An 18298-nucleotide genomic window follows, 5' to 3' on the forward strand; every position below is an offset into this window, starting at 1 on the left:
TTTTGTATTAAAATACAGTGACATTTTGTGTAATATTTTACATGGAGTATGGTTATTTGTTTAAAGGGTCGCGTATATAAATATATATACCATTCAAAAAAAAAAAATTTGATTACTACATTTCCTTTGCTTTGGCATATAAATTTTGATGTTAAAGTTGGCATTGACAAAATTTAGGGGCGATTTATGGAAATTATTAATGTTGAGGGATTAAAATTTAAAAAGTCGCCGGAAACAACACATTTCGATCGAGATTCAATTAAAAGGGGAAAAAGGAAAAAACCAGAGAAGAAGATCGGAGGCGACGACGGTGATGACGATGGACAGAGAGAAGGAGAGAGAACTTGAGCTCGAGAGTGCAATGTACACAAACTGTTTGCTTTTGGGTTTGGATCCGAACGTGATCGGACTCGGAGCCTCCAATGGCACCCCTCGGGTCGGGTTATTTCGCCATTCCAATCCAAAGCTCGGTGAACAGCTTCTCTACTTCATCCTCTCCTCTCTTCGTGGCCCTGCTCAGTCTGCAAAGGTTCGATTTCTTTCTATCTTCTAAGACTCTCTCTCTCTCTCTCTCTCTTGGCTCACTCGTTACGAAATTGGTTTTGGAATTCTGGGTTTTTGAATTTTGGAATCAATCGTTTGATTTTGGGTATTTTCTTGATCTCTCAGGATTTTGATAAGGTTTGGCCAATTTTCGATTCGGCTCAATCTCGCGACTTTCGTAAGGTAAAAAAAAAGAGGGCTTGAGCAAATGAAGTTTCTTTTGTGTTTGTTTGTGAGCAAATTTGTTTTTTTTTTGAATTCTTAGTTTACTTTAACACTAAAATTATGCATCTGAAGGTTGTTCAAGCGATTATAAGCGAGCTTGAATCACAAGGGGCTTTACCACGGAGTAATTCGAGGGTTTCATCACTAGCCACTTGCTGTGGACCAAGGTTGGTTAAGGCTACGCTAATGTGATTCTTATGTTTATGTTCCATAAGGGTTTCATTCTAGTGCTTGATGATGAGCAACTAGTTAGTCGTTTCTGCTTCGTATTCGTCGGGCATATTTAGGCTTAATTTCTCTACTTAGTTAGCCATTTCTGCTCCATGTGATCTGATATGTATATGTGGTACCTCTTGTTTTTGATTGCAGATTTGTGGAGCTCTTATGGCAGCTTTCACTGCATGCATTAAGAGAAGTTCATAGGCGGACGTTTCCTGCTGATATTGCTTCCAATCCTCTGCCTTCTTCTCTGACAGACGTATCCTTCTCACATGCTGCTACTTTGCTTCCTGTAACCAAGGTAGTNGATCGGACTCGGAGCCTCCAATGGCACGCCTCGGGTCGGGTTATTTCGCCATTCCAATCCAAAGCTCGGTGAACAGCTTCTCTACTTCATCCTCTCCTCTCTTCGTGGCCCTGCTCAGTCTGCAAAGGTTCGATTTCTTTCTATCTTCTAAGACTCTCTCTCTCTCTCTCTCTCTTGGCTCACTCGTTACGAAATTGGTTTTGGAATTCTGGGTTTTTGAATTTTGGAATCAATCGTTTGATTTTGGGTATTTTCTTGATCTCTCAGGATTTTGATAAGGTTTGGCCAATTTTCGATTCGGCTCAATCTCGCGACTTTCGTAAGGTAAAAAAAAAGAGGGCTTGAGCAAATGAAGTTTCTTTTGTGTTTGTTTGTGAGCAAATTTGTTTTTTTTTTGAATTCTTAGTTTACTTTAACACTAAAATTATGCATCTGAAGGTTGTTCAAGCGATTATAAGCGAGCTTGAATCACAAGGGGCTTTACCACGGAGTAATTCGAGGGTTTCATCACTAGCCACTTGCTGTGGACCAAGGTTGGTTAAGGCTACGCTAATGTGATTCTTATGTTTATGTTCCATAAGGGTTTCATTCTAGTGCTTGATGATGAGCAACTAGTTAGTCGTTTCTGCTTCGTATTCGTCGGGCATATTTAGGCTTAATTTCTCTACTTAGTTAGCCATTTCTGCTCCATGTGATCTGATATGTATATGTGGTACCTCTTGTTTTTGATTGCAGATTTGTGGAGCTCTTATGGCAGCTTTCACTGCATGCATTAAGAGAAGTTCATAGGCGGACGTTTCCTGCTGATATTGCTTCCAATCCTCTGCCTTCTTCTCTGACAGACGTATCCTTCTCACATGCTGCTACTTTGCTTCCTGTAACCAAGGTAGTACCAAAAAGTGTTACTTTGAAGATTGTGTTTTATTGTTTCACTGGTCTATGTAAATCTTGTTGGCGAGTGCACGGGATAACATAGAAATGTGCGTGTAAATGGATTTTCAGGCCCGGATGGTGCTTGAGCGTCGCCGGTTTCTTAAAAATGCAGAGACTGCGGTACAAAGACAGGCCATGTGGTCTAATTTAGCCCATGAGATGACTGCAGAGTTCCGTGGTCTCTGTGCTGAAGAGGTAAGACGTTATTTTTTAGTGAGAGGTACTCAATTTTGTTGTCATATTGGCTTCTATTAATGCATTTCATTTTCTGTTTCGTTTGCATCAGGCTTACCTGCAACAGGAACTTGAGAAACTTAACGATTTGAGAAACAAAGTGAAGCAGGAAGGAGAAGTGTGGGATGACCTTGTGTCTAGCTCCAGTCAGAATTCTCATCTAGTTTCAAAGGGAACTCGGTTATGGGATTCTATCATGGCTCGTAAAGGTAAGGTTTTGTGCTGTTCTGTTTGTTTGGAAGAGTTAATACAGAGATAGGTACTTATTATATGAATTGTGCAGGAGTTATATACTGTAGTTTATAGTTATGTTTTTTGTCACTATCTTCAGGTCAGCATGAAGTTCTTGCGTCTGGTCCCATTGAGGATTTGATAGCTCACAGGGAACATAGGTAACTGCCTCTTGTAAGAAACACGGCCTGAATTCTACTTACCTAATTACTGACATCTGGGTTTCTTTTGATCTGTAGGTACCGAATTTCAGGATCGGCCCTACTTGCAGCTATGGATCAGAGTTCTCAAGTTCCTCGTGCAGAATTACTCTCTGCCCATTTAGATGATTCAGCCTTGTCACTTGCGGATGACAACGAACTAAGTGATGGATCGTATGCAAACATGCATGACCACTCTTTAGTAGACAGTTTCGAATCAGCCAGCTCACAAGCAAGTGATGAAACACTTTCTCGAGTAGATGATAGAGGTGGAAAGATCAACCAGACAGTCGATGTAGCGGAAGTCATAAGGCGCTGGACACATGCATTACAGCGTATTCATAAACAGTCTCTTCTTCTGGTATGTCTTCTTCTGTCTTGTTATGGAATTTTTTTCCCTGTAGTATGTTTTACCATTCTCACTAATTATACGATGGCCTAAAATGCTTCACACTCTGTTTTCTGTGAGGAATTCAGTTCCAATGGATTTATACTTATCTTCCATCTGTATATGTTTCCAGGCTAAAGCGAATGATGGGGATGGTCCAGATATTTTACGGACTGCGAATGATGGTGGTACAAGTGGGCATGTTGAATCATTGGCTGCAACTTTGACTGAACATCAACAACATTTAGCTAGCTTTCAGGTAAATGTGTTAGCTTGTTTGCTCCCTTTTTTAGAAATTGCTTTTGGCCAACTGTGGAAGTCAAATGCTCAACATATATAAAAGAAAGCTGCTTTTCTTTAAGGGCCTTGATGAAAGATGTCAAAGACTCGAAGCTTATAGTAAAACCCACATCAGTTTTAAAAATAAATCTTAAAAATCTGGGTTTCCAACAATTATCTTTTGTATAAAGCAAGACATTTTGTTTAATTGGAGATCCCTAAAGTTCCATTATAATTGTGGTCGTTAGTCATTATGATTCAGCTTGTCTTGGGAGAGTATCAAAAGTTGCGAGATAATCGATATTACCGCACTGTTTGTTGGATCTCTTGGAGCGTGCTGACAAAAACTTAGTTACTGGTTGAATATCTACTATGTTCTTACTGTTGATGGCACACTGTATGCAGGTACTTATCAACCAATTAAAGGAGGTTTCTCCAGCCATACAAAAGTCCATATCAGAATGTACTGAGAAGGTTAATAGTCTTCCCCCGACTTTACCTCCAGTCACGAGAAGTAATGGGCAAGCATCTTCACTTCTACAATCTCAGGGCAGTGGGAGAATTATGGTAACAGTGGATGACTTAATTTTCATTCTCTTCCGATGCATACGCTATTGAGACGCTCATGTACATTTTTTCCTTGTGATACAGGAAGGTGTATCCAATGATGTTACTGAGCTGACCTCGACAATGTCTAATGTTCAGCTCGATAAGGTCTCAGCTAGTCCTACATTAAAGCTTCCACAGTTATTTAGCTCCACTCCTACTTCTTCTGGTAAAGGTGGAAATGCACAAAAGCGACAGACAATGGCTTCTCAGGTCAATAAAATGGAAAGCTTGTCTGAGAAGAACTCTACAGATCAAGCACTATCAAATGCTCGACCAGACAACTTGCCGACAGGTTTGTTACATAATTACCTTCTCTATTAAAACGAAATAATATATCAAAAGAAGGTTTTGCTGATGTGAGTTTTCAAGCTTTTAGTTTTGATGCCAATCATCCATTCTAGGCCTATTCCAGTTCTAACTAATCTATGACTGCCTCATTTTCTTCAAATCGGTTTGTAAGAGAATGTAGTTAATTTAGTTGATCACAGTATGTGTTTTCTTCTAATTCAAATTTAAACTCTAATTTTGGTTACAGATACTAGCAGTTCTTTTGTCCAGAACCTGAAGAAATCTGTGAGAGAAGCGGCTTTATTGATTCCTTCTTCAGCAGGATCATCACGGGACAGTCAATCCGATGAGGGCTCGGAGCATTATTTTGTACCTCTTTCAGCAACTGGCTTTTCCCGTTTTCCATCAGAAACCAAAGGCCTGCCTCTCAGAGGGTCGAGGGCAGTTACCTCTTTGAGCGAGCCTTCGTTTATGGAACACAATGTTCCTGATAGCTTCGCGCCAAGCAAGTACAGCGATATACCTGACACGTATGATGATCTAGATTCATTCAAAGATTACGATAACGGTAACGGGTTTCTCTCGGTTGTGGGATCAAACAGTGTAGCTTCTGATGCACAACAATCATTTTACGACGTTGATGATCAAGTATTTTCCCCACCTTTACTAATGGACTCGTCCCTATTATCAGATGCCTATGAAGACTTATTAGGTACGTTGATTATCCTCATAGTCACATATATTTAATGATTGTCTAAGATCAGACATTGGTGTGATTCACCGAGTTCCTGAAGTTCATTACCCATCTCACTTTCCTTTTGCAGCTCCTCTGTCAGAAACCGAAGCGGCTTTAATGGAGCATTAGGAAGCAGCCCTGAATCAGACAAAACTATGACACTTGTGTGTTCTTCAACAACTCTGTTCTTGGGGAATTTGAAGCCTGTGATGTCTTGGTCTCACAGCAGAGAGGAGTTTCAATTATTTACCAATTTAACAAGGCTTTCTTCTTAATTTATCTTGGACTTGTTGGTAATGGGACGCTTGATGAATGAATGATGGTGGCTATTTGTGTGTGTGTCAAGTGTGTGTAAAATAACCTCTAGCTCTCAGGTTAGGAGCATTGCTCTCTAATATTTGGCTTCCCAAAAAAATACAAATTTGATTATTTTGTTTTATGTTGTTTTTAGATGTAAAGAAAATAGAGAAGAGTAGTTTGATCTACGTACGATTCAGTTTTTTCCTTAACTCCTTCAGTTTATCACAATATTTGTTTTGTACTTATTTACTCGTGTTTCTATCTACTATAATAATATTGTTTTATTGTTTAGGAGTAACATTAAAGAGAAAGAAAAACAAGATATTCCTAAACGGAAGGAGAACAAAAAAGAATCAAAACCGTTGACGACCTTTTCGTAATATTTTTGGCTTCATTGTAATCTATAGAAAACTTTTTATGAAAATTTTGTCATACAAGATTCAGTTGGTTTTGAAGATCTCATAGATCAAGAAAACGATGTTTAAATCGTTTCCTAAGGATCGGATTTGTAATCCAAACACACACACGTCCAAAAGAGTTATTTATTCATGAAATCATCAAATAAACATCGATCAAAAGAGTTATAACAAATGGGAAATTTTCATGAAAAAAATAATAATATTAAAAGTCAAAAGAGAACAAATTCATAGAAACAGAAACGAAAAAGAAAAAAGACGAATGTAATGTAATGGAACCAACTTAGTGGTTGGAACCAACGAAGAGAGCCACGGCGGCAACAGCCAAGACAGTGAACATATTGGTGGCCGAAACAACGGTTGAGCTAGATGAAGGTCCTGGTGCTGGAGCTGGTGCATGGTGGTGACCTTCGTGGGCTGAGACGACGGCCATCGTCGCCAATAGACAAACCACAGCGATCTGAACAAACATCTTCTTCATCATCATCATTATCGTCTCACAAAAACGTTATGAGATGAGTTTTGGTTTTGGTTTTAATGGATGAGATAAAGATATGTGTTGTTTGTTGTGTAAATAGGATTGTGTGATTTGTTTATATAGAGAGGAAAAAACTTATTTATTTATTTATGATTTATTAAAATTGATTGCAATATCTTAAAATAAGTTATTCTTTTCTTTTTGGGTCTAAAAATAAGATTTGTTTTCTATTTTTTAAATTTTTATTGGGTTGAATTGGCCCCGGCTTTTGATGCATTGATCAAGACAGCTGTTTAAGATTATATTTGATTCTGCCTATCACGTTCCTATAATTGGCCAATAATTTGATTTTTTTCTTTAAAAAAAAGGAAGGTGTAAATATTTTTTGCAGAATCAGAAAGTTTTATATGGGATTTATAGATTTTTATTCTATATCTTTGTAATTACAATATTGCTTAAACTGTTTGAAAAGTGAAATTATAGTTTATGGCTTCTTATGAGTTATGGGTAGGCAATAAAGGTAACATTAGCCTCAGAAGCATAAGTTAACCTTTAATTATGGAGCTCATAGCATTTGTCATGGCATTTATTATTCCTAAACAATTTAATAAATTATAGATTATATAGATTTAATAAATTATGGATTATATAGATTATTCCTAAATAATTTTGTTAAGCAAAAATAAATAAAAAAGACGTGGAGCCAATTCCTTTTTGGTTAGGAAAATTATAGGATAAAGTTCTTCTATATACGTGTACATGAATAAATATGATAAGCACAAATTTCGCTCTCGGGATTTTGGGTTAATATAAACGAATGACATTATCATAATTACTCACTTTTATTTTATTAGATATAGAAGAAAGTTTTATTAGGCAGAAGAAAATTAATCAGAAAAAGTTAGTAAAATAATAACGTTTAGTGAAGATAAGCACGTTCATTGCGGATTTTCACTAACTTAAAAAAAACCAAAAGATGTTTTTATTAAATTATGCATAACAAAAAAAAGTTTTAATATAATCAAGAATTAGAAAAAGGTGTTTTTGTTTTTGCAAGAATATGAAACCTGCATTATAGCTGCTATAGGCCATGTGGGAAACAAAACGCCGACTGATAACATTATAGTGATGATGGGTGTACACATATTATGACAATGATAAGTTTATAACATAATCACCATCAAATATAATATTTTTTAATCATCATCATGTTTTTCTTTTGATAAAACTAAAAATTTAAAATATAACATTTGTTTAAATTATAAATTTAAAGCTGTATTGAAATTTTTTAAATTAAATTATTATTAACAAAAGAGTAAACAAAAAAAAAGTATAACATTTGTTTCTTTTTCTTTTTTTTTCCACGGGAAGCAATCAGTATTTACAAATCGGACTATCTCTACATTATTTTCAGTTTTTCACCATGGAAAATTCAAAAACAGAAAAAAAAGCTATTGGGCCTTCAATTGTTTTTTCCTCTTCCGACCAACCCTTTTATCAGCCCACGATCCCATTTGAACTATAACATCATCCTCCACTCTCCTCCCTTCTCTCTCCCATACTAACCGCTGCGTTTTACGGTCCCTGAAATTCTCCAACACCCAACCCTGAAGTCCAGTATCTCTCACCTCACAAAACCTCTCAGCCCAATCAGACGGTTCTACGGGTCGGGTCCCTAAACCGGGTGCCCGATCTTTCGACCCGACGTTCTCTTCGTTTTGCCAATCCGCCACGTAAGTAGCCACTCTCCTTTTAAACTTCTCCTTAAACACATCCCAAACCTGATACTTATAATGGTTAATGACCATCGTACCCTTGTCAACGTCGGCAAACGTGAATCCATCTCTCAAGTGAAAATGATGCACGACGTTTATCAGCGTCGCGTTTAGTGATTCCGGTCTAATTATGCTCTTGTGCCTCTCCGGTAACACCATACGACATGTGTACGCCGCCGTGACTCCTTCTCGAGGTCTATCTCTAAGTCCCGACGGTCCGAAACTATGACACGGCGTTCGAATTTCACCGATCTCGTCGCCAGTCGATGACGATGGTGCTATGGTGTGGTTTCTGATTACGTCGGTTAAGGTTTGACCGGATGGGATGTAGAAGAACTCGTCGACGTCGATAAACGCGACCCAATCGCAATCCCTTTTTGCTCGAATCGCGCAATTGGCGAATCCGGCTTCTTGAGTTTTGATCCACGGCCAAAAATGTCTCGAGACGTTGTAACCGCGATTTTCTAAATTCTTGATCTCTGACACGATGTCGTCGTCGCTGTTGTTGTCGTAGATGAACCACCGTTGAACGCCGATTTTGCCGTGGTACATCACCCATTCTCTCAAAACGTTTGCTGCGTTTCGCGTCATGGTGCAAACGCACGTCTCAAACGGTTTCGAGTCTTTGACCCGTCCAGGACGTTTGATTGGTTGGGCAACAGAAGGAAGCATCTCACTCCCTTTGATTCTCACGGATACTCTTACCGGTTGTGATTGGGCCGTTCTTGGACCTTCTAAAACTGTTAGTGGAGTTTTACATCTCACGATCTCTTGGGCCGCAGAGATAACTTGTGCTCTAAGTAAAAGTTTAGGCTTCGTGAAATCCCAACCGTAGACGCACTCATACCTCGACACGTCAGCAACCTTTCCTGGCCGTAGATTTAATCCCTTGACAAAGACCACCGTGGAATTGTCGTCGTCTATAACAGCGTCGTAGACTAGCCAATCCCACCGGTGTGTGGTTCCTACCAGGAGGTCCTTATTATTACCAACCGTCCATCTCGAGACAGCGAGGGATACGGTATTCCCACGTGGCATGGCTGAACACCGTACGATCTGACGACCACTGTCATCGGTTTCCACGGCGAAGGGAAGCTCTTTAAACAGCTTAGATGAATCGTTTACGTCGGAGAAAACGCAAAAGAGGTCCTCTTTAGTTAATAAACGTGAAGCTGGAGGGTAGTTTAGGAAGATTAATGTTTGGTCGGGAAACTCAACCGCTTCATGGATTGTTACCACCTTAACCGCCGGTACAGAACCACCGAGAACTGCCTTGTGATTAATTGTTTTATTACCTAAGAAGATGAACAAAGCAGAGAAGAGAACAAAGGAGAAGACGAACAAAGCAACGAAACGAAAAAATCTTCTCCACGTAACAAGGACGACGTCCCCACCGTTTAAACCTCCGCGTTTCCTACGGTTCTTCATATTTTGCACCGCCGATCACGGCGGCGAAGGCTGAGAATTAAATCAGAAAAAGTAAAATGTTTTAAGTTCTTTCTTACTCTTTAATTATATCGCAAGCTACGAAGATTTTTTAGGTCGATGAATTTGGGGTGAAGAAGAATAGAAATATAGAATAATCTATTTTTTGTTTAGCTTTATTCCTTTTTTTAATTCTCTGATAAAGACAAAAGACAGATAAATATGGGGTTTATGTTCTGCCTTATTTTTTTTTGTTTTCTTTGAGAATTTTCAACTTTTCTTCTTTGGTGCTCAAAGACGATCATGGAAATTTACGAACTTTGATGTTGAAGGTTTAAGATGACCACTTTATTGCGCTAACCGGTTCGACCGGTTTATCTAATGTCTCTTTCCTTTTATAGAAACCAACTCATAAAAAATATCTTAAACTCATTTGATTTTATTGTCACAGATATTTACAAACTCTTATGTAGTAATACAATCCTATGTAAACTAAAACTATCCACGTTATACCTTCATCTCGTAGTAATTATATTCGAAGAGTGTTTATAATATGCAGAAACATATAAAAGATATGCCAAACGAAAAAAAAAGTACATAGAAAATTCGGATACCTTGCTTGTTATATTCCACTTCATTATTTANGAATTCGGATACCTTGCTTGTTATATTCCACTTCATTATTTATTTACCTATCTTTAGTGCTTTGAAATTATCCACTTTATATTTATATTTTTTTTTGGTTTATTTTTGTGGATCGTCTAAGTTGAGCTTGAAAGAGACAAGACTATGATTCGATTAGTGTCTTGACTTTGAGTCATATACTCATATTGGACTTATACTGGGAAAAAGTAGGATCCACTTATCTCCGTTTTTATCTTCACGTCATCTCTAACGTATGTCCCACGTCGTTGTTTTGACTCTTTCTACTGACTCTAACCTGGAAATTACTATAGTTTTGGCCCTAATTGAAAAAGGCTTTTAAACAAATTAAACGGTTCAATCTCCCATTATTTAAAATATGGGGTTTGATTGTCAAAAAAAATTAAAAAAATCTTTTAAACAAATTAAACGGCTCAATAGAGAAAAATGTTCAATGTTCAATAAAAATTAAACGGATCAATAAAACTGTGCATGCAGTGTTCAAGAAAGTGGTTTTAGACGGCTGCCTAGGCGTTGTCTATGCGCTAGGCACTCAGCATATGCCTAAACGACCGTTTAGACCGCATAAAAATTACATAATATTATTTTGATATATATTTTTTATATTTAACTAAATATATTTTAATTTTAAGTTTTATATTCACATACATATTTATAAATATTCATATTTACTAATCTAAATTTAAAAAATGTATTTTTACTAATTTTAGTTTATTATTTATTATTATTTATTTATTCTAACATATATTTTACATAATCCTATATAATATCATAAATATAATGTTTTTAATGTAAACGCCTAAAACGCCTAAACTCTGAGTTCTAGGTGCTAGGTGTTGGGTCACCGACTACATATCGCCTAGCGCTTTCTTGAACATTGCGTGCATGGTTTATGAAGGGATTTAATTCTAACAATTGATAAGTCTATAATTTTTTATCATATTTTTACGTTTAGATTCTCTACATCAAACAGTAGAAGAAAATATTATGCTTTTGAGTTTATCAAATCATACAACGAATAAGATGGGATAATGTAGATGGGATAAATCTTATACTCCCTCTGTCCCTGATAAATTGATGTTTTAGAGAATATTTATTGTCTCTAAAAGATTGATGTTCTAAATATTTTTAATACTAAAAAGGTGAAAAGTAGAGAAAATGTCAGAAAAATAAATCATTACATCTGCATGAGATGATCAAAAATAAAAAGAAATAAATCATAAAGAAAAAAGTAAATAATAAATTAATTATATACATACATCCCCTTTATAATAAAACAAAAATACACAACATTGTTTTGATAGATTTTATAATTTTAATAAATGGTTACAAATAGGTTATACATAGATTATAAATTAATCCATATATTAATTATAACAAATAAAACTTTAATTATAACAGAAAATCTTAAACGGGTTATTCCAAATTGATAGTTCATGGATATTCCAAACTTTATTTACGGAAGATCACGTATATGGTTCCAAATATCTAGAATCAATATTACCAATTTATTTCCACAGATTTTATTGATAAACTATATTAATAAAAAAGTTATTAAAGAGATAAAAATATACTCTCAATCATGAAAAAGGAATCAAATCTCGCTAATTTAACAAGATTAATCGTGATATTGAGGATCGTATTCAGAAATTAAAAATTAAACCTTAATGCTAGATTAGGAATTCCTTTTATTTATATTATAATTTTAGAATAAAATATAATTTATATGATTGATTTGAAAAGTTTTTAAGGTCCTAATATAGTATTAATCGTGATCTTCAGAATCTATTTTATTTTAAAATTATAATATAAATAAAAGAAATTTCAACCCGTGCTCTAACACGGGTCCTAATCTAGTTGTCTTAATATGTGTGAAAAATCCTAAACATCAAACTATTAGGGATATAAACTTATAAAGTATAAAAAGATATTATATCAAATCAACTCGAATTTATTAAAAACAAACTTTAATTATTAAGACCAATAATATGGAAAATAATATCCAAAAATATGAAAACATAAAAATAATTTTAAAAAAAAAAACACAACTCCGCCAATCTGAAGAAAAAGTGATGGTAATTTTTATAACACCATAAACCTACAAAGTTTCATAGAATATTCTAGGGCTCCCTTTTCTACGATACATCGATCACTGTTCAAGCCGACGAGTTCGACGACACCGGAGAATGCACCACAACTGGTTGGAGGAGGTAATCGAATCTTTGCACAACCCATTACAACAATTCCTTGTGATGTTCCAGATTCCCTCGATGAATATCCTCTAGCCAATTCAATGTAAAAATACCGTGTATGAGAATCCAAAGGAATCACAAATTCATCATTAAACATTACATATTGACCATTGAAACCTGTTTCCACACTTGTTCTGTATTCTGGAGTGTCGTCTGTCCATGCCATAACTATATATTTGTTAGCACCAGTGTTCTGTTTTCCACACTTATACTGGGAAAAAGTAGGATCCACTTATCTCCGTTTTTATCTTCACGTCATCTCTAACGTATGTCTCGTTGTTTTGACTCTTTCAAGTGACTCTAACCTGGAAATTATAGTTTTGGCCCTAATTGGCTTTTAAACAAATGGCTTAAATAAAAATGATCGAGAAAACCGTGCATGGTTTATGAAGAGATTTAATTGTAACAATTGATAAGTCTATAATATTTTCTTCTACTGTTTGATATATTATATGCGTCATAAACTTCTCAACATATAACGGATATATTTGAATTTATCAAATCATACAAGAATAAGATGGGATCATGTATATGGGATAACTCTTATATAAAAAATATATTATATCAAATCAACTGGAATTTATTGAAAACAAACTTTAATTATTAAGACCAATAATTTGGAAAATAATATCCAAAAAATATTAAAAACATAAAAAGAATTAAAAAAAAAAACACAACTCCGCTAATCTGAAAAAAAAGTGATGATAATTTTCATAACACCATAAACCTACGAAGTTTCATCGATCACTGTTCAAGCCGACGAGTTCGACGACACCGGAGAATGCACCACAACTGGTTGGAGGAGGTAATCGAATCTTTGCACGACCCATTACAACAATTCCTTGTGATGTTCCAGATTCCCTAAACGAATATCCTCTAGCCAATTCAATGTAAAGATACCGTGTATGAGAATCCAAAGGAATCACAAATTCATCATTAAACATTACATATTGACCGTTGAAACTCGTTTCCACACTTGTTCTGTATTCTTGAGTGTCGTCTGTCCATGCCATAACTATATATTTGTTAGCACCATTGTAAAGTTTCAAAAAATCTCTGTCATCATTTGTGAGTACTCGAGAGATCCGCACGATTAGCTCTGTACTTAAGTCATGTTCAATTTTTTGTTTTCCTTCACGAATCAATCTCCGTTTTCTTCTCGCTTCTCTCGACAAGTTTATCATCGAAAAAAGAAATGAAAAAGTAATTTAAGATTTGGAGTCTTAAGGTTTGAGAGTTCTGTATATATATAGAGTGGAGTATTGAAATGAAATAGTCGTTAACGTTTTGTAAAATATGTTATGCACATGAATATATTATTTTGGGCTTCGAGTTTATCCACTTTATTTTTTATCAATTTTTTGTTTATCGCTTAATCATTTATGTGATTCGATTAGTGTAGTTTGTAATTATCCAACGTTGTTGTTTATTTCTTTCAAGTGAGATCTGTTTTGTGGTTTGGCCCAAAAGGCTTTTAATAACGGTCCAAATAGAGAAAAATGATTAATCTTGTTTGATCAAAAAAGGTTTGTACCAAAATGTTGAAGAATACATACATATTAAGCCAAATTCACTAAATTTTTAAGAGGGTTTCTTCTTCAGACCAATGTGTCTAATACGCTTCAGTTCTTGAGATCCACCCTTCAATCCTCTGCAAACCAGTAAATTATAAGAGCAATGAGTTCATGTGAATCTTTTTTTTCAGGATTTTATAAGAAACAAAACAGTACTAGATTTAATGTTTGTTACCTTCGGAACAAATAGACAAAACTGTAGTAGAGAAGAAGCAATATCAAAGTGATGATGGAGAAAATAACGTATATCATATTCCTCTTCTGCATAACATAACTATGATTAAATGTACAAGAAGATATTAAACGAGTTTTGGTATGATGTCTCTAAAAAGAATAGATAAAAGTGTTTAATTATTACCTTTGGTTTTTTAGACAAAGGCCTTGAACCTCCTGAACATGTATGTGCATCACAGAACTGGCGCAAGAAGAAGTCTACAGTTTGAAAGTTAGAATCCCATAAGAGGTGATGAATTTTTATGGATCAATACAGAAGTAAAAAATGTTGACATAATATACAAATGTTTTGTATCAGGGAAGGTTATAAACTTATAATACCGTGAAGACGGTTGGCTGATGGACCCTTATTTACCGGAAAACAACTATTAGCCAAACTCTGCAATGCCACCAAACAGATCAGAGATAAGCACAGAACACACGAAACAAAACATAGAGAACATGGTCAGAAATGAGAATCTTTCAATGACATATTCTTTCTAATTATCAGAAGTTATACAGTTTCTATGAGTTTTAGAGTCCATCTTTGATCAATTCAGAACCGAAAACTTCGTATTTGATTGCTTTAGTAGTATACTATACACTATGCTGATTGAACAAGCTTTTCCAAGAAATCATTACCTCACATAAGTGCCGGTTTCTTGCAGCAGCTGCAGGATTACACTTAGACTTAAGCCGAGGCGTGCCTACAACAAGATCACAATGCAATGCTCCACAAAGATCCGCCAGACATTTACCATGACTCTGATTTTCAAAATTTAAAACCGCACAAAAATTAAATACATAAGAACCATAAGATATGAATCGTTATAGACACCAAAGAGTATGAATTTTCACAGAAATACAGATCTGCATACCACATTAAGCAAATTGTAATGGCGTGAATCGAAATGCTTGTCGAGGTACTTCTCTTCATAAAAAGACTTTTTGCAGAATCCACAACGCTACTCGTTTATATCTGAATGCACTTTGTGCTCTTCTTGTTCTCTATAAATGTCATTGTCTCGATGAACTCTACAACCACTCGGCAACTGATACCGCTCCTTTTCCACATACGGCATGAGATACTACTTCACAACAACAACAAAAATTCAATGTAAAATTCAACAGATTTGCCAAAAAACAAATAAAAACCAAAGCTTTCACAAATTCAATACCTCTTGAATGATGTTCCAAGCAACTCTGCTACGTTCCCTTGAACAATGAACCTCATGAGAACCGTCTTCTATACTGAATTATATAATCTATCCAAGCATCAGAACTGATTTATAACGAACCCCTAAGCGAGTTTAATCAATCACTAGAGACGAAATTTTTAAATTCACAATACCTTCCATCTTCAGGATCTTTAAAACTCTGTCGAAACAAAACACACAAAGCTTTACAAATTTGAACCAAAGTAATGATTTTTCGAGAATTCGAAGTAAAATTCCAAGTATATATCTAATCAGAATTCAGAACTGAGTCAGATCGAGTACAAACCCTAACGTGATTTACACATTCGTAACAAGAAAGAGCTGAAAAAAGCCCTAAACTTTTTACCTCGAGGTTCTGTTGAATTACAGAACTGGGGAGTGAGAATCCCCAAAAGTGAGAAGAGATAAAGAAGAAGAGGAGAATGAAACGAGATGGGGGGCATCTCCAATTCGATCTTTCCATCTTCGTTCGTACACACACGAAACGATCAAAGAAGATTTCAAAATTGAAAAAAAAGGTTTAAAGGGGTTGGGTTATTGTTGAATAGTAGTATTTATATTTATTTATCATTGAATTGAATTGTAATGGATTTTGATTATTTTTTTCGTAAAAAAAATCCAATGATTTTAAACAAACAAAACAAAAAGTGTCTTTCATTGCACTAAATCTTTTAAAATGCTTTCAATTTATTTCCTTTTCAAAATTAATCACTGACTAACCCCTTTCCAAAACTTTTAATATTTTTGTTATTAATTTGGGATTTTTGTTATATTATTTAGGGCATCTTTTAAGAGCTAATTAATTTTGGTTATTTCGGTCCAAAAGCCCACTTATCATTCAATAAACCTACAAAAGATCAAGTCAAATTACATGAAGTTTAAGGTAAATTGAATTATTAACTTTAACGAATCCCACATCGGGAAAACTTGGAGATCTAAGCTAGTATATAATAAGTATGACTTCTAGCATTGGTGTACCAATTGGCTTTGAGGAGGAATAAGCTCATGCGTCTTCCCATGGTTTCATAATCCTCGACCCAATAGGGTTCAATCTAACAAGTAATGGATACATATATGAAACCAAGAATGATGAATCTCTAAGGAGAAAACGTCTTCGAAGGGAAGAAACATGAGCCAAAGCCAATTGGTTTTTTTTTATGCTATATATATGTACTAGTGTTGGACAACAAAGTAGTTTTAAAATCAAGGTGTGAAAAATCAAACATAGAATACTCTTAATACTTCAAAGATGCCTTAAATTATCAAAAGTCTAGAGTAAGATATATGAAACAATGAAAATTTCAAAAAAAATAATAGCAATAGTTCATCATTGTTATATATGAAGTAAATCCCATTAACACTTAACTCATTTTTCCCAGCAAAATACAATACTCATGTTTGGAGGATAAAAATTTGAATTTTGTTTCCTCCTCTTGTAATATTTTGATGCTGTTGTTCTCGTTTTGATACACCTTAGCAAGAAAATCATTTCTCCATCCACATTGTTGTAATGGCTGAAAGTCTGAAACTAATAATCAACACCTGCAAGAAAGAAACTTTTAGTTAGATGTGTGAGATGAGAGAGATAGGTTATAGAAATGAGAAACAGAGTATATGAAAATCAGAGCCATATCTAGAAGTAGTTAGATTACGCAAATACTGAATGGAAAACAAATACAAATCACAATCAAGTAATCTACTAATTTAATTACAAAGATATTACAAAGTTAACACATGAGCTCTACAGATCCTTGAAAAAACAGATTTTAAATCTTCATTATAAGTCACCTAGTAATTATTTTAGGGAAACATATCAGTTTTGAAATAGAAAACTACACACATTATGAATATATATATCTTTCAATCAGCAAATATTCTACATGATCTAATATTCAAATAAGCATTTGAATAACACACAAAAGATTGAGACTGGAAGTAGTAAGAGCTCTTACGTTCATCAGGTTCACCAACTCTCTTTACTTTTCATTCATGTATTTCTCTTTACCAAATAATGATGCATCGTGGTAGTACTCATACCTATCACAAATAAATCAAACAATGCTTAGATTTGTCCACTTGAATAAGATATCAACTGAATTCAAAGATTCACAAACCATAAATTATCATATTTGTAGTAGCAGAATTCAAAGATTCACAAACCATAAATTATCATCAGCATTTTTAACCAGACTCATGTAAAACCAGAGAGAATAAATATGCGAGAGAAAATACATTTGAATAAAGAGTAGTGAAAAACCTGGATGGACTTGTTTGATAGATTTTTCAAATATAATTGTAGTTTATATAGCAAACAGAAGAAGAAAAAAAACACGATGTAGATGAGAGGAATACAAAGAAAGATTGTGAAGAACTCGAATTTGGATTTTAAATAGGAGATGGATCGGTTGTAAATTACTCTGAACGTGGAGGTGTTTAGTGGGAGTAAAATTAGGGATAAAGTTATTTACAGCTTTTGTTAGTAAAAAAAAAAACTGTAAAACACAGAGAAACAAATATAAAGCCTATTAAAAACCCAATATTTTGTTCAGTTTCGTAAAACATGGAAATTGGGTCAGTTTTTTTTCCTGTTTTTTTTTTTCCTCTTTTCACACGATTTATTGTAATTGTTTTTATTTGATTTTTTTTTCTTAAAACAAATATAAACTAAAATCTGATGTGTCAAACTTTTATTGGACAGGTGACTTGTGCTTTATAGGATAAAGGATGAATGATAACCGCCGCCCATAAATTCTCTGAATTATGAGGGAAAGTGTTAGATGTTGTGCGACCTCG

General features: G+C 34.8%; 2 protein-coding genes and 1 pseudogene across 2 annotated transcripts; 1 reads left to right on the plus strand and 2 right to left on the minus strand.

Annotated features, from left to right (window-relative positions):
• LOC104732742 (AUGMIN subunit 6) lies at nt 247-5696 on the plus strand. The gene is made up of 13 exons (XM_010452324.2): nt 247-529; nt 670-726; nt 841-935; nt 1138-1288; nt 2297-2422; nt 2514-2670; nt 2793-2853; nt 2932-3253; nt 3414-3539; nt 3965-4126; nt 4211-4460; nt 4704-5168; nt 5281-5696. The coding sequence occupies exons 1-13, from the start codon at nt 314-316 to the stop codon at nt 5319-5321; spliced, it is 2229 nt and encodes a 742-aa protein (XP_010450626.1). The 5' UTR covers nt 247-313; the 3' UTR covers nt 5322-5696.
• On the minus strand, nt 7713-9820 carry LOC104732743 (glycosyltransferase family 92 protein RCOM_0530710-like). Its single transcript, XM_010452325.2, has one exon. It carries the CDS (start codon nt 9587-9589, stop codon nt 7838-7840), a length of 1752 nt encoding a protein of 583 aa, XP_010450627.1. The 5' UTR covers nt 9590-9820; the 3' UTR covers nt 7713-7837.
• Nucleotides 13992-16028, minus strand: LOC104732744 (annotated as a pseudogene).

The sequence above is a fragment of the Camelina sativa genome, chromosome 12 (genome assembly GCF_000633955.1).
Source record: "Camelina sativa cultivar DH55 chromosome 12, Cs, whole genome shotgun sequence".
In the NCBI taxonomy this organism is placed as follows: domain Eukaryota; kingdom Viridiplantae; phylum Streptophyta; class Magnoliopsida; order Brassicales; family Brassicaceae; genus Camelina; species Camelina sativa.